General features: G+C 39.2%; 1 protein-coding gene across 2 annotated transcripts in view; it reads right to left on the bottom strand.

Annotated features, from left to right (window-relative positions):
* Nucleotides 1-24,714, bottom strand: part of Macrod2 (mono-ADP ribosylhydrolase 2) — a 1,968,454-nt gene that overhangs the window by 1,892,161 nt on the left and 51,579 nt on the right. For both annotated transcript variants that reach the window (XM_040746387.1, XM_040746388.1), the window contains exon 3: nt 21,316-21,423. In XM_040746387.1, the coding sequence (XP_040602321.1) occupies nt 21,316-21,423 (108 nt within the window). The remainder of the gene's footprint in view (nt 1-21,315; nt 21,424-24,714) is intronic.

Below are 24,714 nucleotides of genomic sequence, written 5' to 3'. Positions count from 1 at the left end.
AGATGAGGATGTCACATACCATAAGGTTCCTTCAAAGTTCTAAAAATGAAAGGAATGCTGGAAAGATCCTTGCCTTTGTACTGATACATTGTCAAAATAAAATGTTTAAATCTGTCCTTATTATAAAGAAAATACTGTGTTCCTACAACTAGAAAGCTAAACTAGAGAACTGGGAGTGACATGTGAAGCAACCTTGTTTTTAATTTAAATTTGAATTAAAAAATAAAAATTAGGGCGTTGGTGGCACACGCCTTTAATCCCAGCACTCAGGAGGCAGAGGCAGGCTGATCTCTGTGAGTTCAAGGCCAGCCTGGTCTACGAGCAAGTTCCAGGACAACCTCCAAAACAATACAGAGAAACCCTGTCTAAAAAAAACAAAAAAAATTAAAATTAAAAAAAGTCAAAAAAGAAAATATTTCTTAATCTTCCTTTTTTCAAACTAGACAAATTGTTTCTTATACAACACCAAATTTTATCAATTACTGGCAATCAGAAAGTATCAAATTGGAGCTACAAATAGCAATACTTCATATAAGGAAACTTAACTAAACACAAAGTTAATAAAAATCAGTAAGTTCCTTTGAAAATCCCCAAATTCAATGGCTCACACACCATGAAGTGTAAGGATGGCTATGCTACTGATGTGCCACTTTCCTTCACTGCTATTTATGGAGTCTGACTCTTACAGGAACTAAATGCTGCATTTCAAAACTCTTCATAGTTTATATGCATATGCTATGCATATAAACTGTGAACTTATTTCTGAAAAATGAAGTAAGCAAATAGTCAAATGTGTATAATTCTATTCAGCTGAGAGAGCAAAATGAATATCATCCATTTCTGTGGTCACAAAAATAGCAGTTCCACATAAGTTTCAAACAATGAAGAAAAATATCTGGGGAGAATTTTTTTTCTCTTTTTTAAAATTGTATGTGTATGGATGTTTTGCTTACATATGTGTGTGTGCATGTATATGTGTGTATGCATGTATGTGTGTGTATGTGTATATATACACATACATACATAAAATCAATCACACGTAAGTGTGAGGAATTGAACCCATGTCTTCTGAAAGAGCAACCAGATCTCTTAACTACTGGGATATCTCTCCAGCACCCCTGGGAAAACTGTTCAATGGTAGTAATCACATTTAAATGCAAAGCTTGTTCATAGAAAACTTCATTCCCAACCCAGACCCTCTTATTCTGCTATAATGATGTATCTGAACCTCAGTAACTTAACCAATAGAAATCTATTTCTCTTAATTCTGGATGATTAGAATTATAAGATTTGGGCAAGATTTCCTTGCTATTTTATAATATGCAAGAGACATCATATAAAGAGGTGAAGAGTACAGAATGGAAAGCCAGGGAATCAAACTCATTCTTCAATCAGGAACCCATTCTCTCTATAACCAAATGACTCTCTAGATAAGAGCATGAATCTATTCAGGAGGACAGCTCTAATTGCCTCTTTGGTTAAATCGATGAAAATTAATAAAATTTTACAACAATTCCATTTCATTATGTAATTATTAAACTATTTTTCTTTTTTATTTAAATTAGAAACAAGCTTGTTTTACATGTCGATCCCAGTTCCCTCTCCCTTCCCTCATCCCCTGGCCCCACCAACCTGCTATCCATCCCCTTTCTGCTCCCCAGGGAGGATGAGACCATCCATGAGGATGTTCAAAGTCTGTCATATAATTTGGAGCAGGGCCTAGACCCTCCCCCATGTGTCTAGGCTGAGAGAGTATCCCTCTATGTGGAGTGGGTCCCCAAAGTCCATTCGTGTACTAGGGATAAATACTGATCCACGACCAGAGGCCCCATATATTGTCCAGGCCTCCAAACTGACATCTACGTTCAGGGGGTCTGGAACAGTCCTATGCTGGTTTCCCAGCTATCAGTCTGGGGTCCATGAGCTCCCCCTTGTTCAGGTCAGCTATGTCTATGGGTCTCTCCAGCCTGGTCTTAACCCCTTTGCTCATCACTCCTCCCTCTCTGTGACTGGATTCCAGGAGTTCAACTCAGTGTTTAGTTGTGGGTGTCTGCTTCTGATTCCATCAGCTACTGTACTGGATGAAGGTTTTAGGATGGCATATAAGGTAGTCATCAATCTCATTATCAGAGAAGGGCATTTAAGGTAGCCTCTTCACTATTGCTTAGATTGTTAGTTGGGGTAATCCTTGTAGATTTCTGGACATTTTCCTAGTGCCAGATTTCTCTTCAAACCTATAATGGCTCCCTCTATTATGGTATCTCTTTTCTTTCCACTGTTAGGCATATACCCAAAGGATGCACAATAATACGACAAAGACCTCTGTTCAACCATGTTCAAGCAGCATTATTTGTAATAACCAGAACCTGGAAGCAACATAGATGCCTCTCAACTGAAGAATGGATAAAGAAAATGTGGTATACAATGGAGTACTACTCAGCAGGAAAAAAACCAATGGAATCTTGAAATTTGCAGGTAATGGATGGAACTAGAAGAAACCATCCTGAGTAAGGTAAACCAGTCACAAAAAGATGAACATGGTATGTACTCACTCATATATGGATTTTAGACATAGACCAAAGTATAACCAACCTACAATCCACACTGATGGAGAAGCTAGGAAACAAGGAGGACCCTAAACTAAAAATTTTAAAGTCAAAAGTATGGTACATTCCAAACAAGACTGAACCCTAGCTTTAACCAACTCCTAGGTCTCATGAAATACCAGGTAACAGGAGCTGGAGAGATGACTGTGTAGTTAAAGTGCTAGACACTCAAGCAAGAGAACCAGAATACAAATCTTGACAACGCAAGTAAATGCTGGGTGGACATAGTGGAACACCTGTTGTTCTAGCTTTGGAAGGCAAGGGCAGTGGATCCCAAGAGCAAACTTGAGTAGTGAGGCTATCTGTATAAACGATCCCTGAGTTCCATTGAAAGACCCTGTCTCAACGAGTAATGAGAAAAGTGATAGAGGATGACTCCTGACATCAGTCATTGATTTACACACACACACACACACACACACACACACACACACACACACACACAGAAGCATATACCAGTGACACATTTGCCCAATATAGCTGGATGGTTCAGTGGGTAAAGGTACCTGCCACCAAGGCTGATAACCTAAGTTTCATACCCAGAACCCACCTGGTGGCAGGAGAGAATCAACTTATGCAAACTTTCTTGCCTCCACATGCACACTGTGGTACATGCCCCAATCTACTCCACACTCAAATAAACTTTTTCTAAAAGAAACTGAGTAACTTGTGCTGTTTTCCAGCTAAGAAACACCCAGTATCATTTGCCCCTCAGCCTCCAAATAATCACAGTCTCACACAACTCTCCTGACATCACTTACTACTGATGCCAACAAAATCTATGGATAAAATCCTGCCTTCTCCCCCAGAAGGTAACAACACGAGCCTTCGACAAATAAAGTGGGAACAAAAAAAACTTGAGTGGCAATGATAAATAGAGTGACAGAGAAATGTGATTTGGAATATTTTAAAAACACTAATTTGAGGTGGCCTAGCACTCTCAAGGTAACACCAAAAGCCCCTCGTTGGAAAAAAGCAGGAGCCCAAGAGAACAAAGTCCCTTATAATGTCACCAACTTAAAAGACAGTGTGGGACCTTCTGAAACTGAAAAGCTTCTGTAAGGCAAAGGACACAACACAGTCAACAAGACAAAAAGGCAGTCCACAGAATGGGAAAAGATATTCACTAACCCCACATCTGACAGAGGGCTCATCTCCAAAATTTACAAAGAACTCAAGAAGCAAGTCTCCAAAACACCAAAGGATCCAATTAAAAGGTGGGGTACAGAACTAAATAGAGAATTCTCAGTAGAGGAGGCTAAAATGGCCAAGAGACACTTAAGAAAGTGCTCAACATCCTTAGCCATCAGGGAAATGAAAATCAAAACAACTTTGAGATACAATCTTACTCCTGTCAGAATGGCTAAAATCAAAAACACCGAAGACAATTTATGCTGGAGAGGATGTGGAGAGAGGGGAACACTCCTCCACTGCTGGCGGGAGTGCCAACTCCTACAGCCACTTTGGAAAGCAGTATGGAGATTCCTCAGGAAAATGGGAATCAATCTACCACAAGACCCAGCAATTCCACTCTTAGGCATATATTCAAAAGAGGCAAATTCATACAACAAGGGGATCTGCTCCACTATATTCATAGCAGCATTATTTGTAATAGCCAGAACCTGGAAGCAACCTAGATGCCCCTCAACTGAAGAGTGGATAGAGAAAATGTGGTACATTTACACAATGGAGTATTACTCAGCAGAAAAAACAATGAAATCTTGAAATTTGCAGGTAAATGGATAGCACTGGAAGAAACCATCCTGAGTGAGGTAACCCAGTTACAAAAAGACAAACATGGTATGTACTCACTCACATATGGATTTTAGACATGGATTAGGATAGTGCCAGTCTGCACTTCCACTGACAGAGAGTCTGGGAAACAGGAAAGAACCTAAAAGATATGCATGGTACCCAAGAGAAGAGGAATGAGGCAAGATCCTCTGAACAGATGGGGAACATGGCGAGGGGTGGGGGGGAGTGGGAGCTGGGAAGAAGAGAGGGGGAGAAGAGGAAGAGAGAGTAGGTCATGGGGGAACAGGAAGGTTGAGTGGGGGGGTAGAATAGGGGGAAGAGGGAATCATAGGTTAGAAGACAGATTAGGCACCAGTGTGACCTCTAATGATCTAAAGGGATGACACCAATTGGCAAGCTAAGCAACAGTGGAGAGACCACCTCGAATGCCCATTCCTGATAATGAACTTGATGTCTATAACCATGCGGGAGCCTTCATCCAGTGACTGATGGAAGCAGAGGCAAACACCCACAATTAAGCACTTAACTGAACCCAAGGAACCCAGTGACAGAGAGAGAGGAGTGATGAGCAAATTGGCAAAGAATGGGCTGGCAAAACCAGCAGAGACAGCTGATCTGAACAGGGGAGAGCTCTTGGACCCCAGACTGACAGCTGGGAGGCCAGCATGGGACTGATCCAGACCCGCTGAATGTGAGAGTCAGTGAGGAGGCCTGGGCAACCTATGGGGCCCTGAGCAGCGGATCAGTGTTTATCCCTCGAATACTAACAGACATTGTGTGTCTATAACACAAAGAGGCTTGCTCTCTCAGCCTGGACTCTTAGGGGGAGTGCCTGAACCCTACCCTGTGTGAAATGACAGACTCTAGATATCCCCTATGTGGAAGGAATTGGCAATAGGGTGGGAGCTTGGGGGGGGGGGATGGTGGAGGGGTGCGGGAGGAGGGGAGGGAGAGGGAACTGGGATTGACATGTAAAACAAGCTATTTAAAATTAAAATAATAATAAAAACACTAAATTGCATCAGATGGTGCATTGACCATTTTGTCCATTGTCCAGGCTAATGACAGCTTTTGTAGAATGCAATAAAATCTCCTTTACCTTCCCTGCTTGAGGTTTCTTAAAACTGTGAGGGTCCTGTGACACACAAATCCAAAACAAATACATGAAAGTTTACCTGGAATCATAATAACAGAGGATCATGGCCCTCTGTGCCTTTTTCAGACTTGAGCAGTTTACAGACCAAGAACTCCTTGAAAGAAAGGGAGAGTAGGTCCCCTTGAGGGAAGACCAGTCTACAACACCAACGAATTTTCCTTCCCCAAAGTATCACTACCCAGAGGAATGTATGTTCTTTACCAACATAATAGTTCATTGGAATACATGAAATAATAAAGCTTTGGGAGGCCACTACACAATGGCTCTGGATTGGTATTGATTCTAGGTAACTCCAGATAGAATTATGACTCTCTGGTCCAAGATGGGTTTATAGAGTCAGAAGATTAATGAAGTTTTAGCTGAAGTCTGATGAACAGTGGGCCTAGTGGGTCCCTGAACTCATCCTGTAGTTATTTTCCCAGTTCCAGAATGTACAATTGAAATTGTCAGACTTAAGAATAAGCAGAATCACTATATTAGCTCTCTGATCTGTGGAGTGAGAACTATTATTATTAGAGAGGACAAATAGAACCTCTCTATTTGCCTCTACCAAAGAAAACAGTGAACCAAAACCAGTTTCACTTCTCTGGAAGGATTACAGAAATTAGTTACATTCAAAAGATGCCTGGATGGTTGTTCCCATCCCATACTCCTATTAGGTCTGTACAGAAGACAAGTGATCATGGAAGATGACAGTTCAAAATGTAATCAAGTAGTAACTCCAATTGACAATGTTATACTAGATGTGGTTTCCTATTGAACAGACTGATATGTCTCATGGGACCCAGTATGCAACTGTTGATTTCACAAATGCTTTTCTCTTCATACACTCCCAAAAGGACCAGTAGGCATTTTGCTTTCAGTTGGCAAAAGCAGGAATACTCTTTTTTTTTTTTTTTTTTTTTTTTTACAAGACATGGTTTCTCTGCATTGTTTTGGAGGCTGTCGGTCCAGCCCGGCCTCGAACTCACAGAGATCTGCCTGCCTCTGCCTCCTGAGTGCTGCGATTATAGGCGTGCACCACCACTGCCCGGCTCAAGCAGGAATACTCTTGAGTTCTACCTCAAACATATATTAATTCTCCAGCCCTGTGTCAACAGTTGGTTCCCAGCAATCTTGACTACTTTTTTCTTCCACAGGGCTTCATGACAGTCCATTACATCAATGACATTACACACTGATTAGATCAAATGAGCAAAAAATAGCAACCACTATGGACTCATTGGTTAAATCAATTTCACAGCACAGGATGGGAAATAAACCAAAATTCAAGAGCCTTCTACATCAGCGAAATTTCTTGTCCAGTGGTGTCAACATGTTGAGGTAATTCCTACAAGGTAAAATATTAAGTAGCTATAGTTGGCCTTTCCTACCAAGAAAGAAGCACAATGCATAGTTAGCCTATTAGATTCTGAAAGCAGTATACTCCTCATTTGGCTTAGGTACTCTGGACCACAAGTGACTTGGAAAGATACCAGTTTTGAGGGAGGCCCAGAACAGGAAACAGCTCTTAAACAGATCCAGGCTCCTGTGCAGGTTGTTTTGCCCCTTAGACCCTAAAACCCAGCTTCCCAAAGGTATTTGTTGTGGAAGTGGCAAACAGAAATGCTGTTTGAAGTTTTTGACAGGCCTCCGTAGTTGGATCATAGTATAGACCCTTGTGAAATTGAATCAAGGTCCTGCATTGTCTGAAAACAACTATTTCCTGTTGGAAACAGCTCTTAGCCTGTGATTGGGCTTTAGTGGAAACTGAGTATCTGACAATGGGCTGCCAAGTTACCATGTCAACTGAGCTTTCCATCATAAGCTGGGTATTTTTTGGTCCAACAAGCCAAGAAGATAGATCTTCAGACCAGCAAGCCAGTATCAAATGGAAGTGGCACACACATGCTCAGGCACATGCAGGTACTGAAGTAAGTTAAATGAGGAAGTTACTCAATTGCTTATTATTCCTATTCCCACTATTATTCCCTCTGTTGCAAAACATGCATCTATGACCTCTGGGATATTCTCTATCATCAGACATCTGAGTCAGAGAAGACCCAGGCATGGTTTACAGACAGTTCTGCATGCTATACAAACACCACTCAGAAGTAGACAGTTGCAGCATCACAGTCCTCTTAACCCTAAGAATAATGGGGAAGGAGAATTTCTACAGTGTATGGATCTTTGGGCAGTGCACATAGGTTCTTTGGTCTTCCAATGTACACTAAAGACCAGGCACTTCTCAGGAATCTCCAGGCCTTCAACACAAGACTGAGACTGACTACTGAGACACTCAGCCTCATGTACTGAGCATCTCTCATATTCTTGGACACACCAGTGTACATTCAGCCACTTTTGGACTTACAGTCTTTATATCAGTTCAGTTTCTGTAGAAATTCTGACTAATATGAGGACTGCATTATTATTTAAATCCAGGAGATATTCTCTTAAAAGCAGAGATAGCGAGGGTTAAAATAAATCTCAGAGGGAAGTTTCCTTGCAGCCATACATTATTTATAGCAATTATTTTCTCTTGAGAAATATCTTTTAACTATTTGGAGAATTTAACATTTATTTAGATTCTACAAATTCCTTAAGAGAAAAGCAATAAAGATTATACAAACTATAGGGTTTTTTAGGCTCCTAATCTTTGGGGGTCTGCCACCCAGTTCCCAAATAAATCACACAGAGCCTTATTCTTTCTTAGGAATTAATTCTTGGTCTCACATTGGCTTGTTTCTAGCTAGCTTCTCTTAAATTACCCCATCTACCTTTTGTCTCTGGGCTATTATCTTTCTCTATATACCTTTCTTTACTTCTTATTCCATGGATTCCTGTGTAGCTAGGTGACTGACTCCTGGAGTCCTCCTCTCCTTCATTTCTTGCTCCTTGAACTCTCTTCCCAGACTTCTCCTCTTATTTATTCTCTCTGCCTGCCAACCCTGCCTATTCTTTCTCCTGCCTTGCTATTGGCTGTTCAGCTCTTTAATAGACCATTCAGGTTATTTAGACAGGCATAGTAATACAGCTTCTCAAAGTTAAACAAATGCAACAATAAAAGAATACAATACATCCTTGCATCATTAAACAAACGTTCCATAGCATAAAAAATATAGCACATCTTCAATAATATCTCACAAAAAAAACAAAGATGTATTGTGTCCAGATAGGAAAGCTATGTTAGGATGTAAACATAAAAAACAATGAAAATTATGGTTTAAGACATCACAGAACTCAGAAGTTAAGAACATTTTTTCTCTTGCAGAGCACGTAGGTTCAATTCCCACCCACCTCACTGTGACTTACAACTATCTCCTCCAATTCCAGTGGATCCAAGCCACCTACTTCTCTGGCATCAGGCACATGTATGTTACACATATGTATATGCACATAACAACCACAGTTCTTATTGAAATGTTTTATAATTTCATGTTTTCTCTTGAGTACAACTCAAATAAATATTGTACTGCCTGAAATCATGGGATACAGAATAAACATTTTTAGTTGACCATAAACTTACCTGGCTGTGTATCAGATTTAAAAAGATCCAGAACACCTTGAAACATTCCTATAAAAGGTCACTTTTTTTGGCTTTTGAGCTAAGCAGTATAATCTGCTATTGTGGGAGAAATATTTGTACAGCCATTCCATTATGCCAATAAAGCCACCTTGAATCAAAGGACAGAGTTAGTGATTGGCTAACCAGGATTAGAGTTCTTGGAGGACTGAGGCGGTCAGCTAGAGAGGACAGGAAGAGAGAAAGGAGGATTTCTGTGGGCATTTAGAGAGGTGGTTTGGGGAAAACGTGAAGAGAGGTTTAGTCAATCAACTCTCTGCTGTCCTTGGATTTATCAGGTCTTTATCTCAATTTCTCACTCCAGAGATTTTATTGTACTGGAACAATTTAGATATTTGTTACAATCTGCTACCTTTTTCATGACTGTAGCTCTATGTAATGGATACTGTATGGAGCATTTCATCTCTTGATTTTTATTCTCCTATTTTCACAATATCTCTGTGTAGCAGGCCTTATAATATGTATGTTTTATTACTAATAAAAACATATGTTAAGAATGATTAAATAGTTTCCAAAGCTGCCAAAGTCAGGAAGTAAAAAAAAATAGGCATATAAAGTCATGACTGTTCTGACTCTGAGCACCTGTGATTAACCTCAGGCAAATGCATCTCTCCTTGGGAGCTGGAGTTTAAGACAAGAGCTGAAAGTAAATAAATTAGTCTACCTCACTTTTCCTTTTTAAATACTATTGTACTAGAGATGTGACCATCTCTAACCACAACAAAAGGAGCATTATCCTGCTTTTATTACATAGCCAGCAATATATAAATAAATTTTAAAATATATCTCTTGCAGAATAATTAACTGTGACTGTGGAACCAGTAAAATCATCTTTCATGACATAACACTGAGACATAAATTAGATGTCTATACTTTCTCCCAATATCTAGCCAACACCACAACTGTTTAGTCAATAGGCTTAGCACAAGATGTACTTCAATCTGATCAGTATCCACAGATCATTCTATGTAATGCTGTGTTAAGATGGTGGGTCAGCTTGCTGTGATCCCAGATTACAGCCAACATCCCTGGCATACCCATAACTTGTGAAGGGGAATTTGGGAGATGAAGGAAAAATTTAGCTAGATTCTGCATGGAGGCAGAAGCCAGACAGAGAGAAGGCAGCATGATGAGGAAAAAAGGAAGCAATTGGAATCACCAGGAATTTACCAGAAGCATATTTTAGAGAAAGAAATGATCACAAGAGTATAATCTTCTTTCAATACAATCCTCAGAAATCTGGCAAGAGTATTAATCTCCAAGGGCAAAATGTTTTTTAATGATTTGAGAGAAAGAAGAAAGGCAGGAGTCTGAAGATGCAAGGATGTATCATCTCCAAAGCTCTGTCCAAATACAGTTCAGGAAATTATGCTAAAGCAGGAGAGCAAACACATACTTAACTTCATGGCTGAAAAGACATGGAACAAACAACTATGTCCACATCAATGAAAAGTGTTTTTGAAAATAAAATAATATAGTTATGGATCCTGAAAATTTATTTTCTGCCCCCAAATTTTGACTTATTCATCACAGGGATGAAACAAAAATAACCTTAAATTTTTACTTTACATACTATCTTTGCATTTCCAAGAATATATTTGCTATATACTTTGCATGCAATGAATCATTATCTGTTCAGATCCAAGCCTATCTTCTCTACTACATCTAATCCACCTCTACATGTAGAACAAACTATTCTACTCTCAATCCAAAAGAATTTACCAAGATCCACAGAAATATTTTAACCTTGGTTTTCCTTTATATGTGCATTTGTCTAGACCTGACTGATAAGCACATTCTTTTTTAATTTTTTACTTAAATTGAAAACAATTTTATTATACATACCAATCCCAGTTCCCTCTCCCTCCCGCCCTCCCACTTCTCCCACCATCTCCCCATCCCACCTACCACCCACTCCTCAGAGAGGGTGAGGCCTCCCATTGGAGATCATCAAAGTCTGTCTTATAATTTGGGATAGAACAGAGGCCCTCCCCCATTGCATCTAAGCTGAGAAAATATCCCTCCAAAAGAAACAGGCTCCAAAAAGCCAGTTCATGCACTAGGGATAAATACTAGTTCCCCTACCAGCGGCCCCATAGACTGCCCAAGCTCCCCAACCAACACCAATAGCAGGGGGAGCTAGTTCGGTCTTATGCAGGTTCCCCAGCTGTCAGACTGGAGTCCATGAGCTCCCACTTGCTCAGATCAGCAGTTTCTGTGGGTTTACCCCAGCATGGTCTTGACCCCTTTGCTCATCATTTCTCCCTCTCTACAACTGAACTCCACGAGTTTGGCTCAGTGCTTAGCTGTAAATCTCTGCTTCTGCCTCCATCAGCTACTGGAAGACGACTCTATGGCACATTGTTTCTTATTTACTTCTAGATAAAGAAGTGAGAGGAGGGAATAGAAGTGGAGAGGAGGAAGAAGGGAAAAGAAGAAAAGAAAAGAGAGGGAGAATGAATTTTAGATCAGTAGCAAGACACTAGTAGGCAAAGCATTTGAATCAAGATTCATTTGTTCACTCTTAACGTTATTGACTATAAGAATACACTTAGGGAGCAGGCTGAACAGAGAAACAACATGAAAAAATCATTTTGTCTGCATTTTGAAGAATACATGACATTTCCATCAAAACATTCAGGACTGTACTGCAGTAATCTGGGCAAGAAATGAAGGTCATGGATGTGAGCTAAAGGGGGCTGTCAAATATGTGTCAGTGAGGTGAAAAGAAAATTAACATTCAAGAGTGAAGTGACCAACAGTATTATATGCAAAGAAAGTAAGGACAAGAACTGGAAAGATGGTTCAACTGCTAAAGTGTTTGCTGAGCCAGAAGGAGGACTTGAGTTCAGATCTACATCAAAGACTGGGAGGGAAGGCAAGCACCTGCAATCCTAGCACTGGGAAAGTAGAACAGGAGAATCCCTGGCCTTGCTGGCCAGTTAGCTTTGCCAAATTGGTGAGCACCAGGGTCAGGGATCGACTGGTCAGGGATCGACTGTCTCAAAAAATAAGGTGGAGAACAAAAGAGGCAATGCTTGGCATCAAGCTCTAGACTTCACATGCACTCATGCATTCACATACCTACACATATATAGATGTATGCACACACATACACTGTATCAAAATAAAAATAAAGAAAGCAAGAACCAAAAGAGTTCACAGATTCAAGAAGAAAAGAAGAAGTTATGACAGTAATTAGTGAAATGGTTTTAACGGAAGCAGTTTTATGGGAGACAGGTTGGCAGCATCCTAGAGTGAAGTACATTTGACTAAGAGTCCAAGAAATACTGGGGACACGACAAATACACTTTGGCTCTAGTTTTTCTGATATAACTCAGGCCGATCATACTTGAGTTCTTGAGATTCCTCCAAATCAAAATGAACTCAAACCTGGGTTAGCCCGCAAGTAAAGAGGGCAGAGATGCAGCTAATCACGGTGAATAGTTGCAAACTAGGAGGGAAGGGCTTGGATTTACCTCAGTTGAAGTACTCACTACAAAGTTAAATTGTTTCATCTTTGCTTCCTGTTTCACTCTAAATGGTCGTTCACACAACTCTCAGAGGAATCTGTGTAGTACATATCTACTACACCTTTTCCTCGGAAAAATTCTTCAGAGTCACCACGTCCCCCGAAAGTGACACTTGAAGCACTTCATAATCTGAAGCTACTTGGATCTGTTCTCTGAACACTCAGCCAGCCACCTGTGGCTCCACAAAACATCACGCTCTCACTGCTTCCCAGGGATACACACTTTTCTGTTTGTCCTAGATACTTCGGGTATAGACCTAATAAAGAACTATGCCATGCTATATAGCAACTAGCATGTATTTATCTCTGCTACAGAACTCGGCTTGTGGTTCACAAAACAGGTACTCAAATCTTTGCTGCTTCTTTTGTCAAATGAAAATTTGTGCCCAAATGTTTTCAAGCATTCTTATGAGGTAATCAACGTAAAAGTGAATTTTTCTCATGGCAAATACTGAATGTTTTCACTAGAAAAATGCTCCTTTATGAAATCAAATTTGAATAATGTAATTAGCAATTGCACAATTCATGTTCCAATATGTGATGTTTGGAAAACTACTCATGAAGAAAACAGCTTCTCTAGCTGCAGGATCTGCTTCCTGCTAAAAATGGATGCACACAATGGAAATCAGAGGAATGCAGATGACTGTGGAGGGCACTCCTGTGCTGAGCTCTCTCAGAGAAGAAAGCATACATTAATAACTGTAGTAGTTAAGTTATACCAAAGTGAAGATTATGTGTCACACTGAACTACATACTTTCCACATATTGTTTATGATACCCTCTTACATGTGAAGAGACTAAGGATTAAAACACTGGATAATCTGCCTGATCTTTCTGATGTTAGCAACTAATAACAAGTGCTATAAGCACAGTGTTAATAAGCTATCCAAATGCCTAAATAAATGGGTGAACCCAGAGAAAATAATGGATGTGTAAACCATGAAACCCACAAAATCAGATTTAACGTTTTCCTAATTGTCTACAGAACACAGTACTATGCCAAATGATCAATTGCCACCCAGATCTTAAATAATTATACTGTGCATATTATACTTTAATACATACCAGATATGATTTAGGAAATAACCTTAAAAATAAGAATGCTCACATTTCACAAACATCTTACGATGGTTCTGAAACCCATTATAAATGAACAAGTATGTCATCTAAGAAGGGATATGCATGCCAGTGAGTACATATGGAAAGTTATTCAATATCATTAATCCTTTGGAAAATGCAAATTAAAATATAAGATACCACTATCTACCTAGTGAAGTCAAATAAAGAAATAATTCTGAACCAAATATTAGCAAAAATGTATACAAACTACATTCCTCAAACACTGCTGGGTAAATGTAAAATAATATAGACACTACAGAAAATTGCAGTTTCTTACAAAATTAAACATGAATTTATCATAACACATATGGCTATTTGTCCCAGACAGAAATTTGTAGTTATACAGACACTTGAATATTTATAGATTGTATTCATAGTTCTTAGATGTTTTATTTTTAATAACAAAGTAGTGAAGAGAACCCAAATGGCCATCAATTGGTGAATGGCTAAGATTTCTATTAATCTATGTACACCAACAGGAGAAAAACAGAATGATACTACTATTGATACAAGGGGAAAATGTAACAACAATATAGGTAGATCTAAAGGGCCTTTTGTTTATTGGGAAATGTCAGTCTCAAAAGATTATATTCAGTATATGATGTTATTCTTTTTTAATTTTTTTTATTTTTAAATTTAAATTTAAATTAGAAACAAGGTAGCTTCACATGTCAATCCCAGGTCCCTCTCTCTTGCCCTCCCCTCCTGCCACACCCTCCCACCAACCCCCCAATACCCTCTTATTTCCCAAGAAGGGTGAGGCCCTCCATGGGGTGTTCATAGTCTGCCCTTTAATCAGGGCAAGGCCTAGACCTTCCCCCAAGATTCCAGGATGAGAGTGCAACGAACTCTGAGGAAATTCAAAGAATTGTCAGGTCATACTTTGAAAACCTGTACTCTACAAAATTCGAAAATGTAAAGGGAATGGACAATTTTCTGGATAGCTATCACTTGCCAAAATTAAATCAAGAACAGGTAAGCAATTTAAATAGACCTATAACTCCTATGGAAATAGAAGCAGTCATCAAAAGTCTCCCAACCAAAAAAAGCCCAGGTACAGATGGCCTCAGTGCAGAATTCTACCAGAAATTCAAAGAATATCTTATACCAATTCTTCTCAAAGTATTCCACGCAATAGAAGCAGAAGGGTCTTTGCCAAACTCTTTCTACGAGGCTTCAATAAACTTGATCCCCAAGCCACAAAAAGACACAACTAAGAAAGAGAACTTCAGACCAATATCCCTCATGAACACTGATGCAAAAATACTCAATAAAATACTGGCAAATCGGATCCAAGAACACATCAAAACAATCATTCACCACGATCAAATAGGTTTCATCCCAGGGATGCAGGGATGGTTCAACATACAAAAATCCATCAATGTAATCCACCATATAAACAAGCTGAGAAACAAAAATCACATGATCATCTCACTAGATGATGGTTATTCTTATATCACATTTTATTATTCCTATTGTATTTATGGGAAAATAATTACAAGAATTTATAAGTAATTATATGAAATTTTATATGTTTAAAATATAGATAGCTAATTAACATCTCCAAAACTTTGCTTACCATTTCCTACAGTTAAACATTTAGCATTTACTTTTCTTTTTAAAAATATGCAGAGTTATTACTTATAATCATGCATCTGTGCCATAAACCTCAAAATGTATTTCTCCTGTGTATCTGAAATTGTGTTGCTTTGATCAACAATTCTCCATTCCCTTCATCATCAATCCTTATTCTCTCCTGGATATTACTCTACTTTCTAGTTCTATAATTTTATTTTCTTGGCAACAAAAATGACAAGAGAACAAACAGCATAGCATCAAACTAAAAACCTGGAACAATTAACAAAGTAAAGAGAAAAGCTATAACATGTAAGAGATATTTTTTCCTAATAAAAACAGTTCTGTACCTTAATTGTGATGGTTGCATGAATCCACATGGAATAAAACTATACATACATATACACTTACAAATGAAAGTTAAAATGGTGGAAGTTAAAGTCTAGATAATAGCAGTATATAAGTATCAGTTTCCTAGACCATGGTGTACCTCACTTGGTAGTGTTTAGTATATGTTCAGGGGTTGAATGTGATCTTCAATACTGTAAGAAGTATCAATATAAGTTTCTTCTATCAACAATACAACTTGTGTTGAGGACAAGGAACTAAAATCTTATCTCCCCCATCTTGTAAGGCTTTTAGGCAAATGTTTCAATCCTCCTTCCCAGTAAAAACTTCATTACCACTCCTCTGTTTTAGGAATTAGATGGCCTGGAATAGCGATCCTTTTCTTCTTGGAACAGGGACCCTTCCCCTTCCTCCTTCTTTCTGGTGTGCCAATTCTTTTCAGACTAGCCAACCGAATAGACTATGAGGTCAGACCCCTGCCAATGGGAAAAAGACACAGTCACCACTTTCCTTAGAATAAAAGCAAGATGCACTTGCTGTCTCAGTGTATTTGCTCTTCCAAGCACACCTTCTTGGTAAAGAGTGTTTGCCTTGTCGAGACACTTCAATTGAGTGATAGTTTCTTTGTAACACCGAACATATTTCTATCAACACTGCTAAGAATATATAAATATCAATTGCCTAGGTCTCATTCTGTTTGTTACATGATACCACCATTGCTAAAGGCTTGCAAAGGTTACATAGAACTCTGATTTCTTTCTTTTCCTGCAATTTACTATAATTTCTTCAAAATAAAATTCAAAAATAAAACATTCCTAAGTGAAAGAACCTGACATGGAACCTATATCTGCCTGATTCTTAATGTGTACTATTTCCCTGCCAGTTAATATGATACCTACTAAAACTTATTTTATTAAAACATACACTTAAGTGCAATTTCCTCGACGGAAGAATAAAGAAGGGATTTATCTCAGGTGAAATTTAAAGGAATTTCAACATATAATTTAGAACTTTAAACTAGCAAATCCTTCCATTCAGAACTGTAAAGATCAGTTGTTTCAATGTACGAATGTGGTCATGAAAGAACTTTGGCAGTCAGGCAGAGAGTGACAACGGGGGCAGCTTTGCCATCTTGACTGGAAGACTGCCTCTCACTGGAGGTGGCTCTGGAGTTTTCTGTCATGTTGCCTTGTATCCCCGAAAGCTAACAGCTGTGCTTCTCCTTTCATACTAGGCCAACAAACAACACAGCAGAGAGCTGTAAATAGAGCCATTACCTGTACATTTGATTTTTTTTCCTATTCATCCAGGAACTACCTGATTATTCAGCCCATGTGAACACAGCCAAATTAGAATCATCACAGCGAAAGAGATAGAAGGGTATAAAAGTTGATTCTTACCTTCAGATTAATTCATCATAATCATGTACACTATGCAACATCTATGAGAAAACTATATGCAGAAGAAAAGGCAAGATAAAATGAAGAAGCAAAATAGTGACTTAAGGATGTTTTTCTAACAATACTTTATTTTATGTCAATAAAAATTATCCAATAATTTTTTATTGATTGATTAAATAAATGATTTTTAAAACCAAAGCCAAACTGCTTCTCTGTATCAAGTTCCCAGTGCAGAATATCCTATTACATGTATGATAAATTCAATTTTATAAAGTTCAGTTTAACACATATACAGTTATTTTATTTTATTTTTATTGATTCTTTGTAGATGTCACATGATGCATTCTGATCCCACTTTTCTCCACATGTCCTTGCATCTTCCCTCTGCCCTTGTAACCCACCCACCAAAAAAAAAAAAAAACCAAACAAACCTAAAAGAAAAGCCAAAAACGAAACAAAAATGAAACGAATCTCATTGTGGAAGCTGCAGTGTGGTCCATTGAGTCACACAGTTTAGCCTTTAATCCATCCATCGTCACTTGCAAGTGTTCACTGACACTAGTCATTGGTCTGGCTCCAGGCCTCTGGTTTCCTCTGGCTCTCTACTGTTGTCCTGTGTCATGGATATCCTGCTATTTTGAATCCCTAGGTTCATCCCCTTCACATGCTCCAACAGTTCATAGACGAGGTGGATGTCAGGGTGGGCTAGCTCTGGTTCTGGGCCTGGGTAGTTGCTGGGTTGGTCATCCCACCAGCTCTCTCTCATTTTCACCTCTCCAGCCCTACCTTAGTAGCTCATCTAATGCAGCCTACAACAAGGGGCAGGGCCAGTTCTTTTGCCCTCAGGTCCTCAGCTTCAGCTCACCTGCACTCACAATACCAGGGCCGGGCTCTACTGTTTTGCCCGTGTGAGACGCAGGACCCTCACTGCTATAGAGGGAACACAAGGGTAACAGGGAGGTAGAGTCAGATCTCCTCTCACACTCTCAGGGATGGCTCACCTGCACCCCTGACAACTGGGTCGGCTCTAGTGTGCTGCCAGGTGGGATGCAGGGCCCGCTCTGCCATGTGCTTATGTGCTGAAGCTGTTGAGCAGCAAGTCTAGTTCTCTAACCCCGGGGCCAGCTAGCTCTCCTGCCTGTTGTAGGTAGCAAGGGGCAGAGGGGGAAGGCAACTTCCCCTCACCTATGCCACCACAGGGCAGATGAGGGAGGGTGGGCACAGTCAGGTCCCTCTCTCTCACACTCTGGGAGTAGACTCACTATGTCCCTGACCACAGGGTCAGCTCTAGTGTTCAAGCTCGGGTGACAAATGAGGCACATGCCAGTGGTGAGAAGTGGGGCCACATGTCATGAGTGTGGAGGGTCAGCTCTCCGCTGAAGGGTAGGTCAAGCAAGAGGTTGGGCCAGCTATCCCAGGGCCAGTGAAGGGTAGGGCTAGCTCAGCACAGCATGCTTTCAATGACCCCTTGTGATAACACGGGTCATGGGCATAATCACAGACCCCAGCTACAGCAGGACCTTTGACCCACACATGGCCCTCAACAGCAGCTCAGCCCCAGATGCCACCATGACCCCAGATGGTAGCAAAGGCCACCCAAATCCGTATAGCCTTGGCAGCAGCATGACCTTCAGACAACAACATGGTCTCAGGTAGCTGACCAGACCTCAGTCATCCACAGTAGTAATAGGAGCCACAGACATCAACTGAGACCTGGCTTCTGTAGAACTATGGGCTTCGACATGGCCCTCAGTAGCAGCCCTAGCATGGATGATACCATGGCCTCAGGTGATAGAGACGGCCAAGCAAACTGACTTTGCCCCCGTGGAAGCACAGCACACAGACACCAACATGATCACAGGTTGTGGCCTAGACACTGTGCATTCATGTGGCCTTTAGTGGCAACATGAGCCAGGAACATCAACACAGACCCCAGCTATGGCAGGACCAGACAAGGTCCTAGATAGCAGCCTGGGCCCAGCTGTCTCCATGGCCCCAGGTGGCAGTGCAGGCCACCCAGATCTACATAGCCCTGAAGCAGCATGACCCTTGGACACCAACATGGCCCCAGATAGCAGTCTTGAATAACTCTTAAGAGCATAAAGTCAAGATATTGCTTTAGTGGTGAGAGGGTAAATAAAAAGGGTACTATTATGTGCTTCATGGAGAACAACAAACACAGTTAATGGACTCCAAGATAAGTCACTGTAGCTATCTAGTAAACAAGGTAAATTCAACGTTACGGTAACAAGGAGAAAAGGTGACAACTAGAATTACTGACTAAAAATTTCAAAAACATACTAGAATTTTGAAGTTTATAAAAACTTTTAGACCTTAAATACTTTATCAAGTTTATACATTTATTGAAATTAGGGCACAGTTAAGTCATTGCTCACTCACTAACCACAAAGATATCTAACCCAAATTCTGTCCCCGTGTTCATGTATACTTTCCAAGACTCTGATTTCTCCATAGGCCCATGGACCAGAGGAAAAGAGCTTGAAACTAATGGCCACAAAACACAACCCATGGGGTCTACACGTAAGGAAGATCTGAGCCTGTGAGGTAACAAAAGGGTAAAAATCAGACCAAAACAAGGCAGCTAGATTGGGTAGAGATGAAACAATCCACACTCCTTTTTGAATAGGCAATAGAAGCATCAGCGAGAAGAAAGGAAGCAAAGAAGCATTAGAAGAGAAAGGAAACTGAGCCCTGGTTAGGCAACATGTGCACTTTACAAAACAATGGACACCCAATTTTGAAGGAAGAGCAAGCTCACAAGATTCCCAGCCACCTCCTAGAGCCCAAGAACTCTGCCATGTGCTGAGTCAGGATCTTCCAGGTCTTACGATGTTCACATCCAAGGCTTTTTCCTACCACCCTGTGGGAATTGACATCACCAGAGGTAACCTTGAGACAACACTGAACTTACCTGAACCCTGTGCTCTGGAAAAAAATGGCAGTCAGGAAATTCCACCCATTCTTTTGAGTCCTAGGAGACGGCTAACTGTTAATCAGCATTCTTCCTCTTGGCTTACAGAAAACTCACAGGTAACTATCTCGTAACCTCTGACATGGCTGACACAGACAGTCCAAATTTCCATTCTGTCTCCATTAACCCAGGCTAAGCCTGGGTCATAGACTTCACCAAACTGTAGTCCATCTTCTCTCCTTGTCCTACACCCCTGAATTTTGAGCCACCATGTTTAATGAAAAGCCACCACTGTCTAATGACTCCTGTCTCATCCTATCATCCAATTCCCCACAGCCATATCTTTCTGCACATTTTTTACAACTTCTTGTAAAAAGAAAGCCTTTTTCTGCTTGATTTTTTTTCAGATATGTAAAGATCTTCTGGGTCAAATAGTTCTTCCTACTTCGGTTCTATTCAGTGGTCCATGGCCACACCCTCCTCCATTTGTCTGCGGATCAAGTTGTAGAACTCTCAGCTGCTTCTCCAGTATGATGTCTGCCTGCACACTGCCATGTCTCACCATGATGATAATGGACTAAACCTTTGAAACTGTAAGTCAGCCCTCAATTAAATGTTTTCCTTTATAAAAAAAGTCTAAGTCTGCTTTTCCCTTTTGGCTGATACAATCTCATTGTATCTTTAGCCTTAATTCAAAGAAAAAAGATTAGCCTTTACCTAAATCAAGACCTACTTTTGTTTGACACTTTCAACCTTCAAAGGAGGTTTAGGTTACTAAAACACAAACCACAATTCCCACTTATTAATATTTATCCTTATAGAATCACAGTAGTTACATTCTTTTGATATATAACAACAGGAGAAAATTCATAGGAGACAAAAACAACATATTTCCTTCAATATTTAAGGAAGAAAATTATACATTAAAATATGCCATTAAATGCATTTGATAATAAAAATGAAAACTTACAAACAAGCAAGGTATTGAAATCAGAGAAATAATTTCTCTGCTTTTCCCTTTTGGCTGATACAATCTCATTGTATCTTTAGCCTTAATTCAAAGAAAAAAAGCTAGCTGAATTACTACTTCCCATTAACTCAAGCATGAAACCAGTAATCATATAACTCCTAAAATTCTTTCTGAAGAACTCTTCACAACAGTTTGTTATTTCTCCAGCAGTCTAGGACTCTTAATCATATACATAAAGTACTCAATATTTTTAATCACAAAGAAAAATATTTAAAGCATTCCTATGCACAGACAGTATGGAAAATGTTTTTGAGATCGTAAAGGCATAGCAAAGAATATACAGAAAAGTGGACCACTCACCCGCATTGACTATTGCATCCACCTCTAGTAATGTGATGTCACCTCTGTAGAGAGAAACCTTTTCACTCAAACTTTTCTTCATTTGTGGTGTTTCCTGAGTACTTTCTTCTGTAATAAAAAGAGATATGTATTAACAGTAATATTCCTAACTTAATCAACATCTTTTTGTGTATATGCATGTGTGTGCTCATGTTAGGGGGATACATTGCTGTTCCTTGGTGCAAGTGTGGAAGTCACAGGACCACCTTTCCAGTCTGTCCTCACCTTCTACCTGGTTTTGAAACAAGGTCTTACTGCATATGCCAAGCTGGCTGGACCTCAGCTTCTAGGGATTCTCCTATTGCTGCTTCCATCTTCCTATGGGAGGACTAGGCTTACAGGAACTCAGACACATCTGACTATTTTAGGTCCTCAGGTTTGAATGGCAAAAGCTTTTACTCACTAAGCCACCTCTTCCAGCACTAATCAACTGCTTTCTAATCAGGACAACTAATCTGAGTCACAGAGTTATAAAGGAAAATTTCAAATATGTATAAGTACCAGGGATGTAGCTTATTCTTTATTTACATTCGATTTTATATTCTATACCAGTGGTTGGTTGGGATTTTTAAGCAGTTTGGGTTATATCTTTGGTCATTAAAAAATTAATATTATCAATTTTATTATGATAATATTATTCGAAGATGAAATTATGCTCTATTAAATTCATAAGAAAAAGAGATGTACAACTACAGAAAGAAAGCAGATTTCACAGAAGGAGCTCATTTCTTCTTTTTCAGTTATTTAAAAGAACCCTTTAGAAACATTTACCCGACCATTTAGATTCAACTCTTTGCTACGTTTAAAAGATGTCCCTCAAGATAGGAGAAGATCTGAATTGTGAAAATGCTCTTTCCTTACCACTTTGTATTTAACCTTTTGCTCTGTAAGACAACGTTACCATGAAGGAGAAGTAACACCAACTAACACTCAGAGACAGAAAGCTATTCTAAAACCTGACACATTGTTACATACTAGAAAGACATACTACTAATTTGAATTGTCATTTATTTTAAGACAAAGTAAACCCACTTAACAAAGAAACATGAATAAATGCCTTAAAATACACAAAGATTGTACATAAAGTACTCTTATATTTTAAGAAAAACATTTGTAAACTTAAACTTAAGTATTTATGAAACCTCACATCTTTTATGGAGAACTATAATGCTATCCACTCACTAAAACACTCTCAGATAAGCATATAAATTTAAAGTATTTCAGAGATAAGAAATGATGGGTTTTGAAACACTTAAATTGCCTACATTCTCTTTGGAGCTATCCTAGTTTGGTTTCTTGCTGTGATAAACACTACGACCAAACCAACCTGAAGGAGGAAAGGTTTTATTTCCTCTTACACTTACAGTCCACCATCTGGACAGGTCAGGACAGGAACCCAAATCATGAACCTGGTGGGCAGGAACTGAAGCAGAGACCATGGAGGAACTTGCTTTCTCTGACTTGCTCAGTTAATTCTGTTAAACAGTGTAGGGCCTCATCTAGGAGTCACACCACCCACAGTGGGCAGGGCCCTCCCAAACCAATTATCAATCAAGAAAATGCCCCCAAAGACATTCTAATTTGATGGAGACAATTCAATTGAGATTCCTAATACAGCAAGACCATGATTTCCACATCCCATTAGGGATGTGCTTTTAGGACTTTAAATTTAAAAACTCTGATTGCCAGTTAAAGTTTACTGGACTGCAATAAATATTTGATGGCTTCTGAGTGACCATCCTAAGTATATGCATCAATGAAAATCTATAAATTATAAGACTCTTCACTGAAGCTAAGTGTCAGAACTCCAACAGGTATTAAATTGGCAAGGGCTTTACAGAGAAAACAAAACTGATTTGTATTTGGGAGGTGACAAAAATAGACATAAGCTATTCTCCACTTTTAAGAAATAGGTCTATAAAATTAAGGTCCTATTTCCTCACGGAGTATTTTGTATACAGGACTACATTTGTAGTGATGCTAAGTTGTTAGATATTGGCAGGATTTGAGGACATTAAGCCTGGACCCCCTCCTTCACAACTAATAGTTTATCAAACCAATGAACAAAAGTGCAGGACTCTTAAGTACTGGTCAGAGGAATGAAATGGGACTTGAGTTCTATCTCTGGCTGTTAGAGGAAATGTGACATTTTGAGCTGCACAGAATGGCATCAGTTAATAACCAGCTAAACTTGGTTCCAATAGCCCTAAACTTTAAAAGATCACTGTATATCAAGAGGTTTTGTGGGAGAAAAAGCAAGGATATATATCGTATTACATGTCCATCCCTCCCCTCACCCTTGTAAGGGACAATACAAACTAACTTGTCAATCATCTGGCCAGGAAAATAGCATCAAGAAAAGTTGTTAATTCTAGAGATTTTAAAAGCTATATTGAAAAATGTAAAAGTCTGCCTAAAATGAAAAATTGGCACGGTTCTCTTATAGGTAAATCATAGTTTCTGCCAATGTGGATTCTTTGACTTCTTTCTTTCCTATTATCTATTTTTATTTCCTTTGTAGTGTTCTAGCAAAGACTGCAAGGACTATATTGAACAGGGATGGATGGAATAGGCACCTTGCCACTGATGTTAGTGGGACTGTTTTGAGTTTTTCTCCATTTTGCATGATGATTGCTATCACTTTGTCATTTATAGTTTTCACTAAGTGGAGTTGTATTCTCTCCATTTCTAGTCTTTCCAGGTCTTTTATTATGTTGGAGTTTGTCTTTCTGCATCTACAAAGATGACCATATAATTTCTTTCCTGTTTTCACCTATGTAAAAAATCATATTTATTGAATTCCATATGTTTAAAGTGATTATATGTCCAGAATGATGCCAATTTGATCATGCTGTTTTGATGTGTTATTGCATTCAGTTTTAAAGTGTTATATTAAGAAACTTTGCATGTATGTTCATCAGGAAAATCAGTCTATAATTTTGTTGTTATATCTTTACCTGGTTTCCTAGTATGGGATATATTCTAGAGAAAGTTCCATGGATTTCTGAGAAGAATGTGTATTCTTTTGAGTTTTAGTAGAGTCTTCTGTAGATGCCTGTGAGGTACATTTGATCTGTACATTGGTTGGGTCTGGATGATCTAATGTGGACAGTAAATTATTAAGTCACTATGACTATATAAAAATTAATTTATGTCTTGGTATCTAGTAGAACGTGTTTTATGAATGTGAATGAGCCTGTGCTCAGTGTGTCTGTTTAGAATTACATCCTCTTGGTGGATTGTTCCTTGATCAGTATAAAGTGCCCTTCTTTATATATACCAATGAGACCTGGGTTAAATTCAATTTTATGATATATTAAGATAGCACTATGTGCTTTTAGTCTCATTTCCTTGGAAGAC

This window comes from Mesocricetus auratus, unplaced genomic scaffold, assembly GCF_017639785.1.
Source record: "Mesocricetus auratus isolate SY011 unplaced genomic scaffold, BCM_Maur_2.0 Super-Scaffold_100004, whole genome shotgun sequence".
Classification (NCBI taxonomy): domain Eukaryota; kingdom Metazoa; phylum Chordata; class Mammalia; order Rodentia; family Cricetidae; genus Mesocricetus; species Mesocricetus auratus.
The sequence above is the reverse complement of the archived record's forward strand: the minus strand, read 5'-3'. Positions and strand labels throughout refer to the sequence as shown.